This window comes from Sebastes umbrosus, chromosome 5 (genome assembly GCF_015220745.1).
Source record: "Sebastes umbrosus isolate fSebUmb1 chromosome 5, fSebUmb1.pri, whole genome shotgun sequence".
In the NCBI taxonomy this organism is placed as follows: Eukaryota; Metazoa; Chordata; class Actinopteri; order Perciformes; family Sebastidae; genus Sebastes; species Sebastes umbrosus.
In genome coordinates, this window is record NC_051273.1 from 23309397 (window position 1) to 23335368 (window position 25972).

Genomic DNA, 25972 nt, shown 5'->3' on the forward strand with positions numbered 1-25972 from the left:
TATATATATATATGTATTTTTATATATATATTTGTATATTTTATTTATTTGTATATTTGTATATTTTTTATATATATATATATGTATATTTTATATATATATTTACATATATATATATATATGTATTTATATATATATATATTTGTATATCTTTTTGTGTGTATTTATGTCTGTATTTAAAATCACGAGTGTTTGCTGCCCTCTAGTGGTGACTGTAAGGAACTGCTAAATTAGTCAAAATAGCGTCGATGCAGGCATTATAGTATACTCACACTTCCGGTAAATTCTTTCAAATTTAAGGACGTGTAGTAGTCCGTGGTCACCGCAGGGGGGCAGTGTGTAGTCATCATGGCAATGATAGACCATAAGCAATAATAACATGTCAAAAACATGATATTTAGTGTAATTATTTAATGCTATACAGAGTATTTTTTTTTTAGGGATTGTTCTGTACACTTAAGGTAAAAGAAGCACAACATCCCCACATATTGTGTTGATGAGAAGATGCAAGTGATTAACAAAAAAACACTGCTGTTAAATCTAAGGTAAAAAAAAAAAAAGGTACAATAAAGTATTCATTAGAAATACAGATACTATTATGAACACGAGATGTCTTATTAATACCTCTAAAGAATATAATTAGTAGGAAGTCTGCAATTGTACTAGCTTGATAATATATATATATATATATAAAATATAATATTTGTTTTATAACAAAGTAAGTCACATATTAATGTATTATTGATACCTTTTAAAGATTATAATCAGTATTGATAACTGTATTATTCCAACTAAAGTCTGCAATGATGCTAGCGTGATGAATTCTATGATGCAGTTCTTTCCTGTGACCACTGAAGGACATTAAAACTCATGATTTTAAATACACAGGTCAAGTTAGCAACATGTATTTTTTTTTAACAGTTGTTTAACCTGAATAATGTTTATATTTGTATTTACCAGTTGTTTAAACGGAATAATGTATATATTTTTAAGCATTAGCAGTTCCTGAGTCTATCTCTATGTTGACTATATAAACTCACATGTTTGCTGCCCTCTGGTGGTGACAGCCAGGAACTGCTAAATTAGTAAAAGCGGCATCAATGCAGACATTATACTATACTCCCACTTCCGGTAAATAATTTCAAAATAAAAACTTCAAATTTAGAAGTGTAGTTACTCATGCTCATGTCACTGGTTTCAGTTTGAAAAAAGATGATGTTACGTATACTTTAGTGTAAAAATCATGATTTGAGAAAACATTTGGGTCAGAATCTGATGTTCAACTTTTAATAAATAATACCTAAAAATGTTTTTTTTTTTTATTTAACTTTGATGTTGTTTATTTAATGTTGTAGAGAAATACTTTAATAATTTGAAGCCCAATTTTCAGGGGCATTAATTGAAACTGAGAAACTAACATGGGACTACATAATTAGTCTAATCTAGACAGGGGCGTCCACATACTTGTTCCACTACCACTACCTGTGAGTGTGACTGGAGCCTGTGTGTCATTCTACCACCATCACTCTTTCCAAGTCAAAATAATGGCCACATGCCCAGATATAGCCCACATAAAAACAGTTTTGGTTGTTGTAATTTTTTCTCCTCTCAACAAAATCTACAGTCCTCTATCTGTGCAAAAAATAGTTCAAGAATTAGGCAAATCAAGTGGGTATCTTAGAAATACAAAATAAGAAATACAAGATCCTTCTTTACTCCATCATATTGTCTGAACACAGAAAAAGGACTGTGGATTTTAAATCTCTTACATTGAATAAGTATTACGATGTACAGTACATATGGGCAAGTCAGTATTGTTTTTTTTAAGACAGACTTGAAAAATATGAACCTACCCTTTAATTCAGTGTTTAAATCCATGTTCATGCTTATAATAAAAAAAATGAGCATTTCTAACGTGAATCATGGCCCAGAGTTCTTCCGTGATTAACTTCTGCACACATGAGCTCTGGTGTGAGTGACTGTGGTGAGCATATTAATGCTCAGATGCTTTCTGTGATTGCTTTGCAAGATATTTTACCTTCCTCTTGGTGGTATAGAAAGCCTAGGCGCTAACAGTTTCCCCTCATATCTAAGCTTTATCTCGTTGTGTGGTTTTAAACTTCAGCAGTAAACATTTTCCATCTGTCTTGTAAAACATCTGCTCTGGCATTCAAATATGATGTAATATAATATATCAAATGGCTATTTGTGTAGTCTGAAAGGGCTGCCCTTTATAAAACATAAAGTAAATACATAAAAAATGCAGGGATGGAAAGAAAATGATGAAATGATCATTTCATCATTTCCATTTCAATTCATCGATGAATTGAAATGGCCAAAACTAATCTGTGTAATGAGCGTTACTCACAAGGAAATTTGACCATTTCATGCACTTATAAGTGGTGGAAAAAGTACTCAGATCCTTTACTTAAGTAAAAGTAACAATACCACACAGTAAAAATACTAAAAGTCTTGCACTCAAAATTCTATTTGAGTAAAACTACTAGAGTATTATCAGTAAAATGTACATAAAGTAGCAAATGTAACAGTCCTCAATATGCAAAATGACCCCTTTCAGAGTGTTTCATTATGGAAACTTCAAGGTAACGAAAGATTATATATATATATATATATATATTGTTTTTAATCTTATGTACACAAGATAATAAGCTATTATCGTGTTACCTGATAGGCATATATTAATATATATAATGCATCACATTTAAGAAGTTGATCACATGTTCTGTTTGTAAAATCAATGTAACTACAGCTGTAAAATACAAGTATAAATACATCCTCCAAGATGTAGAGAAATAGGAGTATTAAGTAGCATAAAATGGAAATATAAGTAAAAATTGTACTTAAATATAGTACTCGAGTAAATGTACTTAGTTACTTTCCACCACTGGCCCTTGTATTCCTAGCTTTCACCCTCCAAAAATGACCATTATTGTGTAAATAAGATAAGAAGATAAAAATAACAGTTAGAGGTTCTTCCAGCCCCCCTTTTAGGTCTACAGGGGAGTTGAGGGTTTTGGGTATCACTTTGAACAGAAAGTATCAGGATGAGTAAAACAAAGTGATTATTGGAACAAGATGCAACCACAAGACGGAGATATCTGAATGAAGTCGCTGAGTAAAACCCTGACATCTGTGGTGTCTGAATAACTCAGTAATCCTGCAACCATGACAACCATTGATTTGTTTTGTGAAATGTTGCTTTTACTCATTTGCTCCTTGAAATGTTGTATTCTGCACCGGAGGAGAAATGAACGGTCAACTCTACATAATAACCCTCATGAATCAACTTGTTGCACTAACATGTTGATGGGAAACAGCACATAAAAAAAAGTCAAAATGATTTCTTTCTGTTGCCCAGTAACCACTGAAACTCTTTGTGGTTTAGCCGGGAAATGTTTGAGTTTGTTCATGTTATTAAAAAAAAGCAATTATTCAGCTCTTATTATGAGGCCCACCAGGTCTGGAGACAGAAGTGAAAACATGTGAGTTTAGTTGTTAGCCATGTGGATTAAACGAAACACAAACTCTTTCACAAAAATCGCCCTGCACAGAAGTGAGACCCCCGAAATATTCACACAGGAAGGAAACCCACGTCAGCGCTGCCACTGTTTCGTCCCCTCGTCTGTATATCTTCACACACTGCACTAACATGAATGTTTGTGGTGTACTGAAAAACAAGCAGCGCAATGAGGGTGTTAAACTGCAGCGATGCAGATGCGCTGCAGATGTGGTCTGTAAGCTACATTTTAAATTAACATCAGAGTTTAACTGCATCTTTTCAAAGTGCAAACCTGGTTGTTTTAGCCTCCTGCTGTTTAGCTCAATGGAATATATGGAAATCCAGTTCATTATAAGGAGCAAAACCACATTTGAGTTGGTGTCTTTATCTAAATACTTTCCATTGGTAATGGACAAAAACTCATGTGGGTGTTCATTACATGACTGCTCCAACATAAAACACCTTTCAGATTTTTAATCAAGAAAGCATTTCTGTTTCACCAAATGAAAATCAACATAAATTATTTTATTTACCATTATATAATCACACCTTTTCGCACATTAAGACATCAGATCCACTAAAATAAATATTTTTAAAAAATGTTATTAGTGTTTCCTGACTCTTATATATATATATATATATACATACATCTCCTATATTTAAAAAATGCACTATTTGTTTATGTATATGTGTGGAAATTGCATCAATTCATTTCAATTTTTAAAGCTGGTAATAAAGACAATATTTCCCCTGAGTTTTCCCCTGAGATTATTTTGTATTGTGCTATTCAATGCAGTTATTGTACCAAATTACATTCAACATAGGAATCAAAGTGATGAGTAAGATTCAGAGATGTTGTGACCAGCCTGCACTCTTTCAGTGGAGTCAAATTAGTACACTAAAACACCAAAGGCCTTCAGATCTTGTAGAGACCAAAGAAGTTGGCGTAATGTTCATGAGTAAGATAAACGGGGTGCGATACGTTCACAAAAACGCTGTCGGCTTTCTGCAGCTGCAGGGCGGAGGCGAGGTAACTCTCTGTGGTCCAGGCGTGCCCTCGCTGCTGAGAGCAGAAGCCAGCTCTGTGGGCCTGCATTAGGTTCATATCTGTGTGGCGTCCCGCTCTCCTCACAAACACAGAGTGAGTGAACGAGGACGTAGGGGAGCAGTCCTTAAAGATCAACTCCACCCGTGAGTAAATGTGGTAGAGTCCGGTCTCGTTGATTTGCAGGGCGCCGTCTTCATAGCTGTACGCCACCCCTCCGGACACGAACGCCCGACCTGCCTTCGGCTCCCACCGCAAAGTCTGAGGGAATTTTTTTTTCTCAATCCGCCCTGCAAGAGAGGAGAAAATGGTGTCACCTCTTTCAGTTCTATGTAGGATAAGAGAATCAGAATGCATTTGTATTATTATTATTATTATTATTATTATTATTATTATTATGTTACCCATCACATGTGCAGCAGGTCTGATGTCTTTTCTCTTCAACTCAACTCTCCGTTCATCTGAAACAACATTACAGTCACATCACCTCTTCTTTGACTTTATTGGGAATAATTCATGTGTGGTGCGAGGTGTTTATATTTACCAATCTGCATCTGAGGTGTATTAAACTCAGTCACGGATGAAACCTTTAGTGAGACGAAAAAGAGAAACAGAAATCTCATTATTACCACATCACACAGTCAGTGGCTTTCTTCTAAAAAGGTCTCTCAGAGCACATCAGTGAGAGGAAATCCTGCCTCGCTGGACCTGGCGACCACAGACGGAACGATTCAGTCCTCAGTTTGCATTTTTTAAATGTCAGAGGAGAGCTGAGGTAAATTAACTCTTCAAATGATGGTAGAGTCAACAATTAGAAGTGAATTATTAAACTTTTCCAGATCTGTTTTCCACCTCTCCCACCTGACACCTCTACATCACCTCCTCCTCTCTATGCAAAGCTGAGAGAAGTCACACCTTTTTAATTAGCAGCTCTGACCCCATTAAAACATTATACAAGAAGCAATCCAAAACTATTAATATTGATATTATTTCTTGGCATCCGTTGCTCAATTATTACTTCATTATTTACTTTGTCACTCTGATGAATACTTACCATTAGTCATACGCTGTCAATAACCCTTTTATATTATATTCACGGATGCTGTTTTAGATTATAATTTTAAAAGTATCTAATGTACAATTTGTAATCATGTGTCACTGTCAATATAAATCCTACATGCTGTACATACAGTAAATAGTCATCTTTACATGAACATACTGTACATAATCATCCAGTCCTGTCCACAACAGTGCTGTTTGTCTATTCTTTACCTTTATTTGTCCAATTGTCTTGTCCTTGTTCCTTGCTGTTATTTCTATTTCTGTGCATCAAGAGAGATGCAGTCTAATACCTTGTATGTGCTCACATACTTCCCCAATAAATCTGATTTGTGAAGAGTCATCCCTTCACTATTTCTTGACCTTCTACAAACTGCGGTCACATTTCTACAACCTCAAAACTATTTATTTCCACACAGTGCTGCAGTCATCATTATCTTATTAATACAGAACAAACCACTCTTTCTTTCTTTCTTTCACTCTCCATGTTCACGTCCATATACCATCACACATCCTGTGTGCTCCTTACCTTTTGCATCTGTCTCAGTTCTTCCTGCATGTTGTTAATCTGGTATGCTTCAAACCCCAGGGCCGCAAACATGAGCAGGAACAGCATCAGCACGACCAGTGCCCCACCATAGCTGACTCCCATGCAGCCCCGACTCTTCGCCCTCTCCTGGGCCGGCGGGAAGGACCAGCAGGGCACAAGATTCGGCGGCTGGGCGCCGGAGCGCTGCGGACCTCTGCCTCCATCCACGGGGAACACCTGTGGGAACGGATATCTCTGGTCACGGCTCATGGTGCAGGTGTTGTCTTGAGACATACTGTGTGTGCATCTGTCGCCTCTGCATGAAAGAGGTGTGTACTTTAGTCTGAGCACCTCGGCTTTAAAAAAAACAGACAAGCTTCAGCTGTCAAGTGATTCACCACCCACAAATCCCTCCCACATGTATGTAGATAAGGACTGAAATGTGCACATTACTTATAAGAAACTATCAAACCATCAACCATCTAGCCCTTCCCTCTGGTCTGTATTGCTACATGATATTTACTTAGAACTACATAACTTTATGACACAGTTTGGGTCTTTTATGTGCTCACTAGGTCAACCTTTTCACTGTGCATATAGAAAACTGTAGCTCAGTCTGAAGGGAAAGGAAGCTAGAGGTTTCAGCTGACCCCCACCTCACTAACCACCATCAAGTCATCATCATAAAGCGACCTTTTCAGAAATTCCACGAAAGGAAAGACTGAGCAACCACAGCCACCTGCCCAGCATTTTATATGCATGTTTTACAGGTCTTGTGAACCCAGGTAACATACTATTTTACTGCTGGGGGTTTCTTTTGATCTGGCATCACTGTTCTTCTTCTCATCTGAACCATGCCCTGAATCTGAATATTTATCTTCAACCTCTTTAAAAATGCATTATCAGCCTTTACGAGGCACAGCGTGTTAGTAAACAGTGATGCAGCAGTGTAGTCTTGGTGGGAAGATGCTGCTGCCACATGAAAAAGACATATGTCTCTGCACTGGCTCCTGTGCTCATGAAACGCTCGTAGCGAGAGACAGCGATACTTACAGAGGTGAGAATTAACCCCAACCATTACCTCAAGAGATGAGCTTACAGGAAAGCTGAGCACGTACACACCGCTTCCCCCCCCCACACTCAGTGAGAAGTTAGTACCATTGTGGTCTTTCTGCCACTTCTGGGTTCGTTTCATAGGATACAGACGATAACGCTGCTCCTTCATTGTGGTTGCAACAGTTCTCAGAATCATCAGTTCTTATGTTTGTAAATCTGCTTACAAATATTCATTAGGAATCGTTTAGTGGGCTTTGGTGGTTTTTTATAAAGGGCATCTTTCCGACCTCATAGATGGAACTTCTTATGCAAGAAATAAGCAGCCTTGCTGTGGAGGGTGCTGCAGCACTGCAGTCTCACGCTGGCCAACACTACAACTTTGTGCTTCTTCTTGATTTACATCAATTGTGAAACTAAGCAAGTCTTGTATATTGTGTAATTTGGTAGCTGTAAAGGAAGCTCTCAGGCCTCTGCTCTGTCCACTGTTGCAAAAGTTTCGTTTTCTTTCTCCAGACCCCTGCAGAGGCAAAGGGAAACCCACTTTGCATACAGAGCTCTAACTAAAAGGGTAAATACGTCAAGCGTAACCATACAGTGTACAGGGTGCTTGCACTCTACAAGCTGATGTGTCCGTTTCCCAGAAGTGTCATGCGTTCCTCGCCGCAGCAGCAGCAGTAGCAGCAGCGGCGACAGCACAGGGCGGGTTAAGTGGGAGTGTGAGGGCGTGGGGGTCTAACCAGGTCGTGTTCGCTGCTGCTCCAGTTAATAAAGAGACCAAAATGAATCACTGAATCAGCAAGTATCTCCATCAGTAACCGTCTGTTTGTCACACGGTCTACCTGCTTTCTGTTGCATAATGGATATAGCTGTGGTCATGATGACTGATTACACATATGAAGTAGTGCCTGAAAACTACAATGAATTTCTCAACCTGAAATGAACAACATTACTCATGTCTCTTCGTGCAAACACTTTTTCCCTTACGCAAGTCTTGTGAGCGGGGCTTTAATATTCAGCTCGTCTGTATTCCATTTTCATATCGAGATATTGTGATTCACAGTCCTCCGTATGTCTAACAGAATAAGTTAAATTTAGCTAATGTCTGTCATAACATTTTAGATATTTGAGACAATGTGGGCCTATCAAAAATTACAGGATTGGGTTGCACTAAAATTCTGATATCTACTGCATATGACACCACTTAGGAAGCCGTAAAAGGAGGTTCCACAAAACACTTCATTGTAATTCAAAATGTAGAAACTGACCATTAAATGTCATGATCACGTGTCACACTCCTCATCAGAAGAAGAGTAACAGTCTAGTCCCAGGACATGACCCGTCCTCTCCTCTATTGTCCCAGCGTTGGATGATTTCCCAGGTATCCTTTCTGCTACCTCACAGTCTAACTTGCGGCGTTGGACGACAACAGTTCCCACTGTCGCACCGTCGTCATCTCTGCTCTGGGTTGAAAGTGTTTGCCTTAATGAGGCGTTAACAAGGTTTGGCAGGCCGGACTGCAGCACCCGGGCTAGGCTCTGTGTTTGAGAGGAGCCTTGCTGAACTGGCGGACCTCTGAATGCAGCAGCGGCCACCGCCAGCCTCATGTGGTCAAAGGAGAGGGGCTGGTCCTGGTCCTGGTCTGCACAGACTGCCTCTGAGGTTTCTGAGTTTGGGTTGGTGGGGACAGGGGTTTGAAACCGGCTGAAAGGTCCCTGCCTCGCAGGTGCTGAGGTTTTGTGACAATTGCTGGTCAAGTCATTCTCACCTCCACTCAACTGACTGCTACCACCATGTGACTCATAGGGCCGAGGGTGTTTAACTGTAAATGAGAGTGAAGATACATAGAGGCATGAAAGGTCAGTTACTGGTGTCTTAAAGGAATAGTTCACCAAAAAATGAAATTCAGTCAGAAACAAAGGATATTAAACAAGTTATAGCAAATTAAGATTATACATTTATACAGTATGTCTGTCAGAGAGGACTTTCTTTATACTCGACATTCACAAAAACAATCAGCAGCGGTGATGAAGAGAATCTGCGGGGATCACTGAGATACTGAGATATGTAATGTATATAATGTACAAAATATACAGTTTTAAATATGACAAAGACGACACCGGTGCAGGAGGCCTGGTTGGTGAAAGGGGGAATCAGCGTTATCAGTAGAAAAAGATGATTATTAGTTTGTGTTAGGGATGTTAACGAATAACCGTTAATAAGCTAATCACCAGGAACATTTTTGACCGGTTAGGCATGTCGGTCTACAGTATATGCTAATTTAAAATACTGAGCTGAAATACTGAACTGACATCCCTAGTTTGTGTATGTGCTTGTAGACAGAAGCCATCTGATTATTAAGAGTTCAAAAAATGACTTCAAACAGTCTTCTCAAGTCTAACAATCACACATTTGGTTCAAGTCATCTGGCAGAGGAGTCTACTGCCTTCATGTGCGTCTTTGATACTCTAAACACTAAATACAACTTGTTGCACTTCCAAGTTCTTTTTTTTAAAGAAAAAAAAATAATCTAATTTCACTGCGTATGAGAGTTTAGTCATGAGCTTTATCACACTGACCTATACTGGGAGAGTCCTGTGTGTCTGCTCTCCTTTTGCAGTATGCTCGAGGAGTCCATGGCTTATGTTTGCAGGCGGGGTCAAGAACACGTAGCTTGGTAATGAAGCGTTTGTACTCTCTTTCTAAAGCCTCCATGTGCAGCTGGAACTCGGCTATCTTCCTCTCTGGGTAATGAAACAGCTGCGACTGCTGAAAGGGAAAAAGACAAAAACAGATATTCAACTTTAGACAGGGAATTTAGTGTCATTGGATGCCATCTCTGTATAAACTAACAATACATTTACCTGCAAATAATACTCTATTTCATTCTTGATGCTGGGGATCCACTTTTTCACAGAGGAAGCTGAATTAAGAGTAGACTGCAAAGAAAAAGGGTTGGCTGAAACAAACTAGTCCATGTAAACATGAATAGAGGTGATGTGTAAACAATTATTAATAACGATTTATAACTTCTTCATTACCAGCTTGGGTCTCCGCTCATGTACATCTTTGAGGCGTCCCTCTGTAAATGATATATTGAAAGAAAGCATTAGTTTAGGTGCCTTAAGAAGCTCGGTTTTTACTCTGAGCAACATGGTGAATGCTAAACAAACAACAAAATGGTGAATGCTAGCTGTTAGCCTCTAAACATTAAACAACTTGTAACCGTTTATGATGGACACAAGCTTTAAATTGTGTCTGAACTGCTCAGCTAGTGAGTCTCTGTGTTTGAGTCATCATTGCAGAATGTGGTCCTGGAGACACCCACTGTAACGGGAACTACCACATAGTACTTTTCCGGGCGTCTGTATGTCTGTGGACAGATTTGATGACCGTGATAGCGTTGCAACCGTGCAAGATGAAGTAATGAAACTTAACAGTTATGTAGTTGTGATCAAAATTAAAGTAGAGTTTGAAGATGGGCGCAGTCTGAGCAAAATGGGCGGTGGGGCCATCGGCCTCCCACTTTACGCCTCTGGCCCGATTTGGCTTCACAAACCTTTACAGTCGAGATCATAATTAAGGCCCCAATTGAAGATGGTTGCGGAAAGCAATGGCACTAGAAATAGGGGGTAGGATGTTCACTGTAAAGCTGAGACTTGTGTGGATCCGATGAGCCCATTTTTATTCATGATTGATGATGTTAGTCCTCATAGGAGCCATTTCATTTTATTGAGACCATTTTTTAAAACTTGACCTTACTGTATAAAATGACCCGTGGTGACCTCTAGGATAATCACAGCCTCATGAAACTTCACAGCCACAAACTAGAGACCTAGAGCATTCAGAGGATGGATGGCTTTCCTAGCTAGATTGACAATAAGGGGGTTTCGGAGCAGTTTACAGAACAGAAGTGCTCGCCATCCAATCACTGAAAAATGCAATTCTTGCAGAAATTTCCAAATGTCAAAAGTTTTTGATACCAAATCACAGCATGGACTTTTCTATGGTGTTCCTCAAGGTCTTGGTGTCTTAATTTTTTTTTTTGGAGGGATTATTGATAATTTTTATCAATTCTTGAGTGGTAAAAAATGGTTTAAATTTAGCACCAAATCTGTGTAGCAAATGGTATCAACCCCAAAATTGCTGCAGCAACTTATGAGAAAGAAGTGAGCATGGGAATGGCCATCACATACTTCAATCATAATGTTCTAAGCCCCTATACACTTCTACAATTTATTTTAAATCATTCATTCATGTTTATTTCTTAATTTATGACTAGAACGATTTGACACACAGTGCTGAGCTGCATCAAATTAATCTTCAGGTTCCCAGCTTTCAGATGATGTACACCACTTCTATGTGACATCTAGTGTTGACCTGCTATCTCCTCCTAAAGACCCCCTATACCACCCTGAAAAAAAAAGACAAAAACTGGTCTACTGTGGGTCTCAGAGAGTTAAATGTCAAATATGGTATGCTCAACACTGCACCAGAAAGAAAGGGTAGCTTCCCCTGAATCATATGATGTAGTTAGGTTATAACACTTCATACTGACTGAAAGAATAAGCTCAGAATTGGCAAAAAATATAAAACTATATCCACTTTGTCCAAGCGTTTCTATGTCTATCTGGTTCATTTCAACCAGACGTAGTTGGAAGAGATCTCCAGCTCCTGCTGCCTCAGTAGGTCAACAACTATTCTCAGGGACTCCTCCCACCCAGCTCATCACCTGTTTGACCTGCTGCCCTCTGGCAGGCGCTACAGGTCAATGAAAGCCTGCACCTCCAGACTCACGAACAGTTTCTTTCCCTGGGCCATACAGAAACTGAACAAACAATAAACCTGTGCAATGAATTGCATACATTTGTCTGTGCAATATATCGTTGATGCAATATACATCTCAAGTGCAACTACCTTTGTTTACATTTTATTTATTACATCTACTCTACCTATTTTACTAGTGCAACTACCTGTTTACATTACATCTATTTTTTATATTTTATACTTCTAGTGTAACACTTCTGTTTACATTTATTTATTACATCTACTTTACCTGTTTTATTTGCTTTATAACTGTGTGTTTTACCTATTATATGTTTTACCTGTTTTATTTGCTTTATAACTGTGTGTGTTTTACCTGTTATATGTTTTACCTGTTTTATTTGCTTTATAACTGTGTGTGTTTTACCTGTTATATGTTTTACCTGTTTTATTTGCTTTATAACTGTGTGTGTTTTACCTGTTATATGTTTTACCTGTTTTATTTGCTTTATAACTGTGTGTGTTTTACCTGTTATATGTTTTACCTGTTTTATTTGCTTTATAACTGTGTGTGTTTTACCTGTTAACCTGTTTAAGCTTTCTATTCTATTCTATTCTATTTAGCTAGCTGCTAGCTCATCTAACAACTGTGAGTTAGCATCACTGTAGCTAACAGTTAAAGCTTTAAAAGTGCCTTTATCGGACAAATATTAATCAACAAATGACAGTGTATGTTGTGGCTACTAGCTGCTTACCCTCTCTCTCTTTCTGAAGCCATAGTCTGTTCAGTTTGCCTTGTTGTTTCTCCTCGTTTCTCGCCATTTCAACCTCCAGAGAGTCTCTGCAGCTCAAACAAAACAAAACAATGTCATGTGACACACAGCAGCCGTGACGTGAGACTAACATCTCGCGAGAACAACTCCCAACGTGATTACATGCACTTACCACCTGTAAAACCACCATATAATTTGTAGATTTATCTTGGATATTATTGTCTGTAATTTTGAACTTCTACTGGAAGTTTATTGCATTTTTGTTTTGCTTTAACACAAGACATAAGAAAGAGTATTACCTAATTTCCTTATACAATTTGCTAAAAGTTTTACATTAAAGGGACTGTTTGTAACTTTTTAAGCGTATATATATACCGGGTCTGGACACATGCGCGCTCGCATATGCGCGTTCGCGTGTGCCTCTCCTCCTCTGCCTGCTTGCCTTCACTCAGACAGAGCGCGCGTTCTCGCTCAGCTCGCTCCACCTTTAGACGTGAACGTGCGCTCCCTCCACACTGCAGAAGAGTTAGTTTAGCTCTGAGAATATCTAGTGAATGCACAGTGGACGTTTGTGCAGAAATAAATGCTGCAGCTCCTCCAGACCAACAGAGGTTTTCCGTGTCTTGTGAAGTGACGGAGCTCTGCAGAGAGACACGTTGTAGTCTCGTTACCGACCGGGTGCCGGTGTTTCTTGCCAAGCTAGCTAGCTCAACCACCTGGGCTCACGTGTTCTCTGTTGTTTCCTCCTCATTTGTCCTCAATGTAAATTCAGAAATTTGCAAGTTGAAGTTAGCAAGTTGTAATCGACGCGACGGACGGATTTTGTGATCGCAAGGATTGAAATTTTTAGAGCAGACAAATGAAACCACACACACACACACACACACACATTCATTCATTCCTGTGTAGCATATTTCAGGCGGGAATCCAACCCGCAATGAAACCTGTCTCAGCGTTGGCAGTCGGCATCCTTCACCACTTGACCATCTCCAGCGCTGATTATCACAAAGAACCAGAAAGAGAAAGAAGATGAGACTGAAGCTGCAGAAGATTATCCTTCATCAACCTGCAGAGAAACAAAGTTTACACACTGTAACCTGCTCACACTGTGACCTGTTCACACTGTAACCTGCTCACACTGAAACCTGTTCATACTGAAACCTGCTCACACTGAAACCTGTTCACACTGTGACCTGTTCACACTGTAACCTGCTCACACTGAAACCTGTTCATACTGAGACCTGTTCACACTGAAACCTATTCACACTGAAACCTGCTCACACTGAAACCTGTTCACACTGAGACCTGTTCACACTGAAACCTATTCACACTGAAACCTGCTCACACTGAGACGTGTTCACATTGACAAACTGACATTTTTCAGTTTTCTTCAATTCTTCTGTCCGAGAGTCACTTCATTTCTGAGTCCAGTTAGCTCAGCTGGTAGAGAAGCTGCTCAACAGTCTGTAGGTTGTGGGTTCCAACCACCCCTGTAAAGTTTGTCTTTTCCTTCTGTCACCTCTTAAAACCCCTTAAACAATGCAGATAATCCATTAAAACCCATAATAGGAAAGATACAATTGGCCAAAATTAAAAGACAGAAAAAAACATTAGTTTTTAAATAACTAAGATAACCAATCAATGCCCTTTAATATATTCATTTATCAATTAAAAAACCTGAAACATGCCGTGAAGCTCCACAAATATGGAGCAACCCTCTGCAGCTGGATTGTAAAATTGAAATCAAACCACAAAGTCTTGACAACGTAGCTGGTAGAGAACCTGCTCCACAGTTTGAAGATTGTGGGTTCAAATCCCTCCTGAAAAGTTTGTCTTTTCCTTCTGTAACCCCTTAAACCATGCAGATGATCCATTAAATAGTCTTAATAGGAAAGAAACATTTTTTAAAAGAGTAAAAAAATTCAAGAGATAAAACACTTTAATGTATTGTAATACATGTACTTATCTATTACATGATGTGAAACCTGCTGTGAAGCCCCAGAAATGTGGAACAAACCTCTAAATTTGCACCTGAACTGATTGATAGCTCAGCTGGTACAGAAATAGTTCTACAGTTTGAAGCTTGTGGGTTCAAATCCCTCCTGTACAAATAGTATTTTCCTTCTGTTACACCTTATACACCTTAAACCATGCAGATGATCATCATCATCATCATTAAAAATCCTTACTAGGAAAGATAGGATTGGCTCTGTGTGAGAGAATGTGTGTGTTCTTATAAATCTGTAGGTGTGGCAGCAAACGCTTCAGGGTGTCGGGTCAGGACACTATTTAGTGCTCAGGTGTGATTGTAGATGAATAAGATGCGGAGTCCACGTGTATGGTTACGGCAGTTTATCTCAGCAGATAAAGCAAACAGAATAATAGCTTGTGTGTGGTCTGTAACAACAAAACACAACAGTACAGAGTGATTAGAACTAATAGTGAATAAACATTAGCAACAAAAAGTGAGCCTAAAATAACACAGGCATTTTACAAAGAAAAAGGCTTAAATACAGAGTTACTAATTATTATTATGCCAGTCTAATATAAATACATTAAACATTACACAACTCACATTTTGCATGGACGCACACGAAAAGGAACGTCCAAAGTCCAGCTATCCTCTCCTTAACTGTGTTTCACTCTCAGTGCTGTATTGGGGAGCCTGTTCAGTGCAGGCACACTGGTGGCACATGCCCAGCGCATGATCGGGCACAGGTGATTGGGGGAGGAGACATTCACACTGGTGGCACATGTACAGCGCATGCTCAAGAACAGGAGTTAGTAGGAGGAGGCATGCGCAGAGGCATGGCCTTTTTTACAGGCTCAAATGAAAAGCCAGAAAAAAAACATTAGTTTTAAGAGTTGAAAAAAAAACCAAGAGACAACCAATAAAAAATATTTATATTTAATACATGTATTTATCCATTAAACAACCTGAAACCTGCTGTGAAGCCTCACAAAGATGGAGCAAACCCCTAATCCATCCATCCATCCATCCATCTTCAACCGCTTATCCGGGATCGGGTCGCGGGGGCAACAGCTCCAGCAGGGGACCCCAAACTTCCCTTTCCCGGGCCACATTAACCAGCTCTGACAGGGGGATCCCGAGGCGTTCCCAGGCCAGAGTGGAGATATAATCTCTCCACCTAGTCCTGGGTCTTCCCCGTGGTCTCCTCCCAGCTGGTCGCGCTTGGAATACCTCCCTAGGGAGGCGCCCAGGGGGCATCCTTACTAGATGCCCGAACCACCTCAGCTGGCTCCTTTCGACGCAAAGAAGCAGCGGCTCTACTCCGAGTCCCTCACAGATGACTGAGCTTCTCACCCTATCTCTAAGGGAGACGCCAGCCACCCTCCTGAGGAAACCCATTTCGGTCGCTTGTACCCGCGACCTCGTTCTTTCGGTCATGACCCAACCCTCATGACCATAGGTGAGAGTAGGAACGAAGATTGACCGGTAGATCGAGAGCTTTGCCTTCCGGCTCAGCTCCCTTTTCGTCACAACGGTGCGGTAAAGCGAATGCAATACCGCCCCCGCTGCTCCGATTCTCCGACCAATCTCACGCTCCATAGTCCCCTCACTCGCGAACAAGACCCCGAGGTACTTGAACTCCTTCACTTGGGGTAAGGACCCATTCCCTACCGGAGTAGGCAATCCATCGGTTTCCTGCTGAGAACCATGGCCTCAGATTTAGAGGTACTGATCCTCATCCCGACCGCGTCACACTCGGCCGCGAACCGATCCAGTGAGTGCTGGAGGTCGCAGACCGATGATGCCAACAGGACCACATCATCTGCAAAAAGCAGCGATGCGATTTTGCCCCTAATATGACACCTAAATTATCTGATAGCTTTGCTGGTAGAGTAAATGCTCCACAGTTGGAAGGTTGTGAGTTCAAGTCCCACATGTGTTGTTTGTGTTTTCTTTCTGTCAACCCTCAGAGGGCTGTTTATGAAGGTGTCTCTAATTGTGAAAAGCCTGTGTTGAATGAGCCTAATGAATCAGTGTGATTGTGCAAACGTCTCACAGGAGGAAATCAGTCCAAACTGGAAAAAAGTTGTCTGAGTGTCACACATTCTTTTAGGACGAAGAGTAACCATATATTTGATCAACTTTTCTTACTTGTGTAGTGACTCATATCTGAGCTGGAAAGTCTCAGAGGAGTTTGAACCCGCCAGCAGTTGCTGATGGAGGTCACACTGATGTTTTAGAAACGCTTGATTCTTTTTAATTATCTGCATGGTGTAATGTGTTTTAAAGGACTTTAATGTTTCTTTTCTTTGAAGAAAAAGAAAGGGTACGTGCAACAAAGGTCCCCAGTTGGACTCAAACCTGAGATGTTGCAGTTATGTGGCGTGCCATATAACCACTCGGCTACCAAGCTATTCCAAGAAACTTTAAGTTTTTAATCACATTCAGAGCTTCACCCCAAAGTTTCGTTTATGGATAACTAAATAATATGATTCTGATTTTTGACCACGTTTGAATACGTTTAATGTCGTCAAGCGTTCCCAAAACATCAGTGGGGATCTTTTTCTTGGATTCGAAAATAGAGTTGCAACTCTGGAAACAAAGTTGTTAGTGGACATTTTATGAAATTTAGAATGCATTTTGTAACACTTAAAGTTTTAATTTAATTTAATTTAATTTAATTTAACTTAATTTTATTTAATTTTATTTAATTTTATTTATTTATTTAAATAATTCTTACTATTTACCACTCACATACCTAAACAAACACTTTATAAATGTAAGTGATAAATCAATTAATTATTATTATGTTTTGAAATGCTGAATAAATTGATTGATTTTGAAATAGTTACGTAATTCAAAGCCAGAATAAATGATTAATAATTTATAACAGACCACTGAACATATTTCCATCAATCTCTCCAGTGTCCATACAATGGAGTCTGACAGCAATGTATAATAAAATGTCAACCTCAAAGATCAGGTTGTTTTTTTTTTACATTAAAGTTGCCTACAGGTTTTTGATTTATCTGAAATACTTTCTGTTTCTGGTCAACTTGCTTTGCATTTGCTCAAAACATGTTTAACATAATATCATTATACTTTGGGCCATGTTAAAATAAAAATGCGTCAATCTATCGTTGTGACAAAGCATTTTCAGATACAAGAGATTAATCACAGCACCAACACAATGGAAAAGTGATGTGGGGGATGCAAAAGAATTACTAAGAAATGCAAATGTTGCATAAGTGAGGCAAAAAAAATCCCACCACGACCTTCTTGGGTATACAGTGGTTTTGGTTTCAGTGTCGTTGCAATTTTATTCGTTATTTCAACAATCATACAGAAAGAAACACATCATAGGAAAGGCGGGGTGTGAATCACCAGCAGTTACCTTCATCAGACTATAATCATCCAGCAAGACTTGCATCTTTGCAGATCTTTTGTCGATAAAGGCAATGTGAAATACAGAAAAATACATCTTTGTGAGCAAATTTTTTAACATTTTCAGCACAGCACTGAACATCACAACCGACCGACCAATAGACCAATAGCATAAAATTAATGAACTAAAAATCTTCCTTTTTGAATGAAAGTGGCCATCACGTGTCTACACATTATTTATTTTTCCTTATCTTTAAGAGGACATGTTTCTGACTTGAAATATTATACTAACCCAAAAACTAAATTCTCCTTTCATGGAGGTCTATTTCAGAACCAGGACTTTATTTGGTTCAGTGTTTCAAGAAGAACTTTATTGGCATGGAGAGTGTTGGACATATTTACTTCATTACAGAAGATAAAAGCCCTCAACAACCAACCTTTGCAGTCTATTCTAATGTCTTAACAAGACTTACATAATTTCATTCTTTTATTTCTGTATTATTTGTTTTGTTTCTATCTCTAATTTAAGCAAAAAACAAAACAAACCAAACATGTCCTCAATACCTTTCACAGGATATGACCACACGTTCTCATCCCAACTCGTAAGATACTGACGCTTTTTCAGACCCCTCTGCGTCACTTTTCGGTTGCAATAAAACACATGGTTAATGTTGTGAATTAAACAAAAGCACTTGCTTAGGTTTAGGCAACAAAACCAGTTAGTTAGGTTAAAGAAAATAACACATGGTTGGGCTTAAAATGACTACGTTTTTACAGTGAAAACATGACTAGTGTTTGTTGTGAACACGGGACACAAACAAACAGATCATTATAAAGTGAAACGCAACGAACACAAACAGCGGTCTCCTGGATGAAAGCCTTGTGTTTGTTGGACCAGGACTGTCAGACCCTGCTGCAGTCAAATGAGAGGTTTACTAAAGGGACTCTGGTGCTCGGAAACACTTCCGCTTTTGTCCACAGGGACCATCATAATCAACACAAAAGCAAAGTTCCTCGTAGTAACTTTAAGCCGACTTTATTTATCACTCACTTTATTTATCACACCCTTTATTTGATAAGAAACATCTTTTTCATGAGTAAAGTTGCGATGCTCTCGTGTTCTGTTGTGTCTCCGCTCTCTGCCACCTGCAGAGGTGTCTTCCCAACATTATTGGTAGCCTGCAGATTCACCTTCTTCCGCCGCCCCGTGTACCCAGCTTGGCCCCAGTTTACAAGCCTTTTCACCACCTCCTGGTGTCCACCCCGTGCAGCACAGTGCAGAGGAGTGTCTTTACTGTGATCCGTGTTGTTGATCTTTGCCCCGGCCTCCAGGAGCAGCACCACCACGCCATCATGGCCCCTCTCGGCTGCAGCATGAAGCGGCGTTTTCCTCCACGCGTTCCTCTCCTCTATCCCCTTGTTGTTGAGTGACTGTAGAAGAGCTGAAACAACGCTGGCATGCCCACCAGCTGCTGCGTAATGTAGAGGCGTGGCGCCATCCATGTCTTTAGCCCCGCCCTTTGCCTTGTGGGACAACAGTGAGGTCACAGCATCTACCTTCCCCTCCATCGCAGCCAGGTGCAGAGCAGTTTTTTTCTCGTTATCAGCGGTGTTTGGGTTGGCTTTGGCCGACAGCAGCAAGTCTACCACACGACTTCCTCCCTGTGAAGAGGCTGCCCAGTGCAAGGCTGTCTTCCCCAGCCGGTCTTTCACTCCTGGGTCCGCTTTGCCTTGAAGAAGCTGAATCACTGGGTCTGCATGGCCCTGTTGACTGGCTATATGCAGAGGGGTCAGCCCATCCTGGGCTACTGCATTTACCTAAAGAAATGACAAACAACTCTCAATCTCTACACACAAAAAATGGACACTAACGACCAACTGGTTTTACAGTTACCTGTGCTCCAGCTGTAAACAACAGACCAACTAATTCTGGCCTATTGCACTGAGCTGCCAGGTGTAGAGGGGTTTGGACTTTAGGTCCAGTAATGTTCGGGTCTAATCCCTTTTCCAGCAACATCTGCACTATGGGCACACTGCCACTGTGGACAGCCAGGTGCAACGCTGAGGAGAGGTCGGATAAAGTAGCATCCACTTTGGCCTGTTTTGCTACCAGCACTCTGAAATGAAAAAAAAATGAGGTCACTATTTAAGATTTACTGACTCAAAGTAAATATTGACTTATTAGCAGTAGCTAGTAATATCAGTAATAAAAGAGCTGCACTATTTATTTATCTATCTATGTGTTTATTTGTTTGTTTGTTTATTTGTAAGGAACAAAGTACAGAGAAATATTGACAACTGCTGAAGCATTGTCCGATGTACTGTACATATGTATTTAGCCAAAGCTAATTTTCAACACCAGTCCCTTGATGGGGATTGAAAGTTTGCACAAAAAGGCGTATAAATGCCACAATAATGCACATGGCGTTTAGTGTGCAATAAGTATGCCTTTCTTGATTTCCGCATGTCATTTGTACACTATGTGTCCTGTACTGACTGCAATGTAAATGCATCCGTGAATAAATGCTACGGTAAGGTAGGTGGGGAGGTCGATGGGCCCAACAAACACTGGACTGTAGCCAGGAGACCTGTGCTCGAGATCATTATAGACCGGTGTTTTGTTTTGTAAGTTACGTTAGTGACGTTCTTTATTGACGTTTGTGTTGTGTTTTCCGTAGTTGGGTTACGTTGTTTCCGTACATGTTTTTTGTTTGTTTCCTTACTTATTTTAAACCCAACCATGACACTTTCCCAGTTTTGTTGCCTAAACCTAAGTGTGGACGTCTGCGTGATGTAAAAATGACATGCAAAAAGGCTAAAATGCGTACTCATGACACCGGAACGTCCGTGTAATGTCGTGGTATTTATATGCCTTCCTATGAGAAATTTCACGTTACAGTTAAACATATAAAAAATCAGTGCATATAATAATCAAAAACAAGAACAGTGGTGGCCTAAAGGTTAGAGAAGTGAGCTTCAGACTGGAAGATAGCAGAGTCAATCCCCTGAACCGGCAGTATAAGTCTGGGTGAGGAAAGTGAAAAGCCCCCCCCGGCTCCCCACATTACTACGACTGAGGTGGAAAGGTGTGAATGTGAAAAAAAATTGGGTCCTGACCCAGATTTTTTTGGTCTTGAAAAAGAGAGCATTGCTCTCAGTGAACCTCCCCCCTGAATAAAACAAGGTAAAAAAAACCCCATCAATGCCAACACACAAACAAATATTCAAACAGACAAATGACACAAAATGCAAAACATTTATAAAGACCATATAGAATATATGATTTGATATAGGAAGAAGAATATGGACATTATACCTCCATATGTGTCATGTGTGTGAGTGCTGGATGTTTTAGATATGTTTATATTCTATGTTCTGTGTGTAAAATGCCCCCTGGTGGTAGTATAAAAATACACCATGGCAGTCAGCAATGTGTCACTGATAATAATACCTCACAGCTATCAGATTCCCCTCAATGTGAATGTGTAGAAGAGTCACGTCACTGTGTTTTAGCAACATTTAGTCGTTGTCAGACAGTTTACCTGAAGACCTCGGTGTGCCCCAGCTCAGCTGACAACAGGAGAGGAGTGTACCCCTGTTTGTCTACCATGTTCACGTTTGCTCCGCTGTCTATGAGAGCAGTTACCACTCCATCATGGTTCTGTTTAACAGCTGAGAAGAGAGCAGAGCCCAGGGTTTCTTGACTCAGAGCTCCTCTGGGATTATCTAGAGTTTAAAACAAGATGTAGTGTGAGCTTGTATGTTTGCAGCTTCCTTGTAACATCTCAAAAAAGAATATGTATATTTGATATATATATGTATATATAATTTAATGCAATTTATTTATTTTCATCCCTTTGTTTTTCCTTATTATTTTCCCTATTGCTTTTTTATTTACATATTTATTCTTTTAATAAGTAGATATTTGTTCGTATATCGTTCCCTGCATGAGGCCCAATGTTAGTTTTCATTAGCATTTCTGCAGCACGGCTGTTATGATAGTACATTATTATTAAAGTTTCTTCTGAGCTTGATTACTGTAAAATTCTTATTTTAAATCATTTAATGTATTAATGGATTTAAGGATGATAAAGCAATTATAGCAATTATAAGTAAGCTTACAAACAAATCAAAAATATTTCTGGGCAATATTTTGACAGGCTCTTTCAAATAAAAAAGTTGAAATAAAAAAAAGAAAAAAGGTGGATCTCTTTTGAAAAAAAGTCATTTTAGGTACTGGCCCATTTTATCTTATCCATGTCAACTAAATTGGGTCACTATTTTCAACTAATATGGGCCACAAATACCCACACCCTTTTACACAGAAATTACACAGAACTTGAGGGTGTAAATCAGTGTTTAGTGTTAATTTACTGCTGAAATTTAAATTATTGTAGCTGAAATTACTGTGTTGCATGTGCTATTTTTATACTGGCTCATTTTACATGAATGTTGTGTCGTGGGAACCTGCTGATACTCTAACTCTCAGAATTCCAAAACTATTATACTATATCACTTTTTTTTTAACAAATACATATTTAAGAGACCCATGCCAATTTATAAAAATACCACTAGATCTCATGCATAGCTTATTTGATGGTCTCATAAATCATTTACCAAAAAAGTGGCCCATTTTACCTGACTCCACCTTACAAGTACCTCAAAAATTGTGCAGTACTTGATTTGCAGTTATGTATGGTCTTCTTCGTCCTTCTTTATATTCCACATTTATTTTCTTATACTTTTACAGATTTATTCATGGCACTTACACTCACATTTATTTGATTTATTTATACATTTAAAAATATATTTATTTATTTTTTGTATTTAAATTACTCTATTTTTCTGTATGTATATAATTTAATACATATCCAATGATATTTATCTATTTTCATCCCTTTATTTTTCCTTATTATTTTCCCTATAGCTTTTTTATTTACTCTTTTATTCTTTTATGTGTGCTTCTTACAAATGTTTATGGCACTCCTTTGACTCCATAGTAGCCTTCTTCAAGATGTTAAATAAATACCACAGGTGAAAAGACTCACCAAGCAGCAGACGGAGAAATGATTCTTCATTGAGTTTAACGGCCTCATTTATAACATCATAGTCAACTTTAGCCCCCGCGTTTAGGAGGACTGTCACCGTTTTCTCGTTGTTCCTGGACACTGCATAAAACAGAGGAGTTTTTTTATGGTTGTTTCTGGCGTCGACAGCAGCCCCGCTCTGCAGCAGCAACTCAGCCAGCCTCCAGTTATCTTCCACAGCTGCTGTGTGAAGAAACATGTCCTGTGTGTGGCTCTCGGACTGCTTGGCCTCCTCCTTCACCAGGACCTCCACAGAATCCAGGTGCTCATTTTCCACCGCCAGGTGAATGGGGGTTTTGCCTTGCAGATCCAGAGTGTAGATGGGGGCCCCGGCCTCTACGAGGGCCCTGACTATCTCAGTGTGACCCCTGTTGGCTGCTCTGTGAAGAGCAGTGTGACCTTTATTGTCCTGCAGGTCCAGTCTGGCTCCTTTACGGATCAAGGTCTCAATGATGGACAGGTGACCGTGCTCTGCAGCTACATGTAATAGAGTCTCATTGGAGGAGTTGACAGTGTTAATATCAGTGTCTTCTAAGAGCTCCTCCAGCAGTACTAGCTCCCCGTCTGAAGCAATCATGTGGATGAGGTTTTCTGGTTGTGCTGGTTTGTGCTCCTCTGATTTTAAAAGTGTCATTCTGTCTTCCTTTTCAGAGCTAGTTTTCTTAGTTCCTTTGGTGGTAAATAAAGTCTTCCGAGTGACGGCTCTTTCAGTAATGTCATCCATCCCCTCCTGGTCCCTCTCTAGCAAATACCCAATAAGCTGCCTCTTCGTGTCTCGAATACGTTCATTTACACCACCCACATAGGTCTTGATTCGCTGGTAGAGGTCGGGTTCTGCCAGCAAAAGACACGGATGGAAGAATTTGCGACATGCCCTTTCACCTCTGGCCTCCAGGATGTCCAGGACCCTGGAGTTTTGATCTTTGTGAGTCCTGATGGCCAAGACGATGGACCTCTTCGCTGCTGTCAGGACCCCCTCCGTGACGAGGAGATCCAGAAGATCCTCAGTGTGTGAGATCCCATAAACCAGATCCCTTCTCTTTGACCGGATTACATCCACTGCGTAGGGGTTGATGTAGGTCGATGACGCTTCAGCATCAAAACCCTTGAGTATGTTGAACATTTTAAATATGCGGGGAAACTAAAGATTTTCTTGAGCTTTCACACGCAGCAAGTCAATGTTATAACTCGTGGTTCTGACTGTGTGTATTATACCTTATTGCTAAGTGAACCACCTCGCCCTAGCAACAAAATACAGACATTCACCATACAAATCTGTCCAGCTCAACCTGCCCTTTGTGAGATTATGTGACCAACTAACAATGGGCCTGAATGATGATTATAAATTGGAGGCATGTGGCCGATTATTAGCATAGGTAACGCCCCCTAAACACAAAGGGCAGGTGTTGTGCTGTGTGCAACTTCAGCAGATAGATAGAGTAAGAGTGCTCTCGACCACTTGTAAAATGTTCTCTAAGAGAAGAGCAATCTGGTGAATCCCAGAAACCAATGGGTTCTAACAAAATAAAAACAAATAGTGGATATGAACAAAAATAAGTAGATATTTGTTCGTTTATTGCTTTCTGCATAAGGCCCAATGTTAGTTTTCATTAGCATTTCTGCAGCACGGCTGTTATGATAGTACATTATTATTATCAAAGTTTCTTCTGAGCTTGATTACTGTAAAATTCTTATTCTTAATGTTTTAATGGATTTAAGGATGATAAAGCAATTATAAGTAAGTTTACAAACAAAGCAAAAATATTTATGGGCAATATTTTGACAGGCTCTTTCAAATAAAAAAGTTGAAATAATAAAAAAAAAACTCTGGATTTCTTTTGAAAATGGTAATTTTTAGGTACTGGCCCATTTTATCTTATCCATGTCAGCTAAATTGGGTCACTAATGTGACGACCCCTCCCCACCACTAGGTGTGTGTTGGCTCGCTGGTCTCTTTTGTTTCTTGCAGGCTCTGGTTGAGGCGGGGACATGAGGACATGATAGGTTGATGAGCTACACCTGGGCCCGGTGTAGCGCTGACTATAAAACCCTCTTCGCCATTCAGAACGCGCTCTCTCTCCATGCACGCACATCACTCCATTCCTGTGGACATCGCGGCGTGGCTATTCTTCCTCTTTTTCTATATGCTCTCACACACACGCATCCATGCACTCCTACACCACTGATTACTGATAATGATCTTTACATTTATTCATGAATTTAGTGTTTTGTAAATAAACTTTGATACTTTTTGCATTTACCTCGTCTCCACTCCCATTTTTGTTGCAACCTAAGAGCCGGGTTGTAACACTAATTTCAACTAATATGGGCCACATATCCACACCCTTTTACACAGAAATTACACAGAACTTGAGGGTGTAAAACTGGTTCATAGGTCTAGATGTGTATCCAATCAAAATCTTTACAATCTTTTTCTAAATTATCACTGTCAGTTATTACTTTACGTCATTTGAAGTGTTTAGTGTTAAATTACTGCTGAAATTAAAATGATTTCAGCTGAAATTACTGTGTCGCGCTCTTTTTATACTGGCCCATTTTACCTGACAGTGTGTCGTAGCTCAAGAGGGATCTGACTCCACCCTACAAGTACCTAAGAAATTGTGCAGTACTTGATTTGCAGTTATGTATGGTCTTCTTCTTCCTTCTTTATATTCCACATTTATTTTCTTATTCTGTTACAGATTTATTCATGACACTTACACTCACATTTATTGTATTTATTTATTTATACATTTAAAAAAAATTATTTATTTATTTTTTGTATT

At 39.6% G+C, this 25972-nt stretch overlaps 3 protein-coding genes across 4 annotated transcripts; all 3 read right to left on the bottom strand.

Moving 5' to 3' along the window:
- Positions 1–3979: 3979 nt before the first annotated feature.
- Positions 3980–8609, bottom strand: faslg (Fas ligand (TNF superfamily, member 6)). Of its 2 annotated transcripts, XM_037770818.1 has the most exons (5): positions 8475–8609; positions 6154–6390; positions 5110–5152; positions 4970–5026; positions 3980–4855 (listed from the first exon to the last, which is right to left on the bottom strand). In XM_037770818.1, the coding sequence occupies exons 1-5, from the start codon at positions 8475–8477 to the stop codon at positions 4437–4439; spliced, it is 759 nt and encodes a 252-aa protein (XP_037626746.1). In that variant the 5' UTR covers positions 8478–8609; the 3' UTR covers positions 3980–4436. The 2 variants fall into 2 exon arrangements, with proteins under 2 accessions (XP_037626746.1, XP_037626744.1); XM_037770816.1 differs by lacking the exon at positions 8475–8609 and having other exon boundaries at positions 6154–6438.
- On the bottom strand, positions 8169–15471 carry si:dkey-86e18.1 (uncharacterized protein LOC557342 homolog). Its single transcript, XM_037770815.1, has 6 exons — positions 15319–15471; positions 12726–12811; positions 10248–10288; positions 10071–10145; positions 9786–9975; positions 8169–9028 (listed from the first exon to the last, which is right to left on the bottom strand). The coding sequence occupies exons 2-6, from the start codon at positions 12790–12792 to the stop codon at positions 8490–8492; spliced, it is 912 nt and encodes a 303-aa protein (XP_037626743.1). The 5' UTR covers positions 12793–12811; positions 15319–15471; the 3' UTR covers positions 8169–8489.
- Positions 15472–19150: 3679 nt separating this feature from the next.
- Positions 19151–24309, bottom strand: LOC119488499 (CARD- and ANK-containing Inflammasome Adaptor Protein). The gene is made up of 4 exons (XM_037770222.1): positions 23148–24309; positions 21642–21825; positions 19994–20216; positions 19151–19917 (listed from the first exon to the last, which is right to left on the bottom strand). The coding sequence occupies exons 1-4, from the start codon at positions 24307–24309 to the stop codon at positions 19168–19170; spliced, it is 2319 nt and encodes a 772-aa protein (XP_037626150.1). The 3' UTR covers positions 19151–19167.
- Between the last annotated feature and the right edge of the window lie 1663 nt (positions 24310–25972).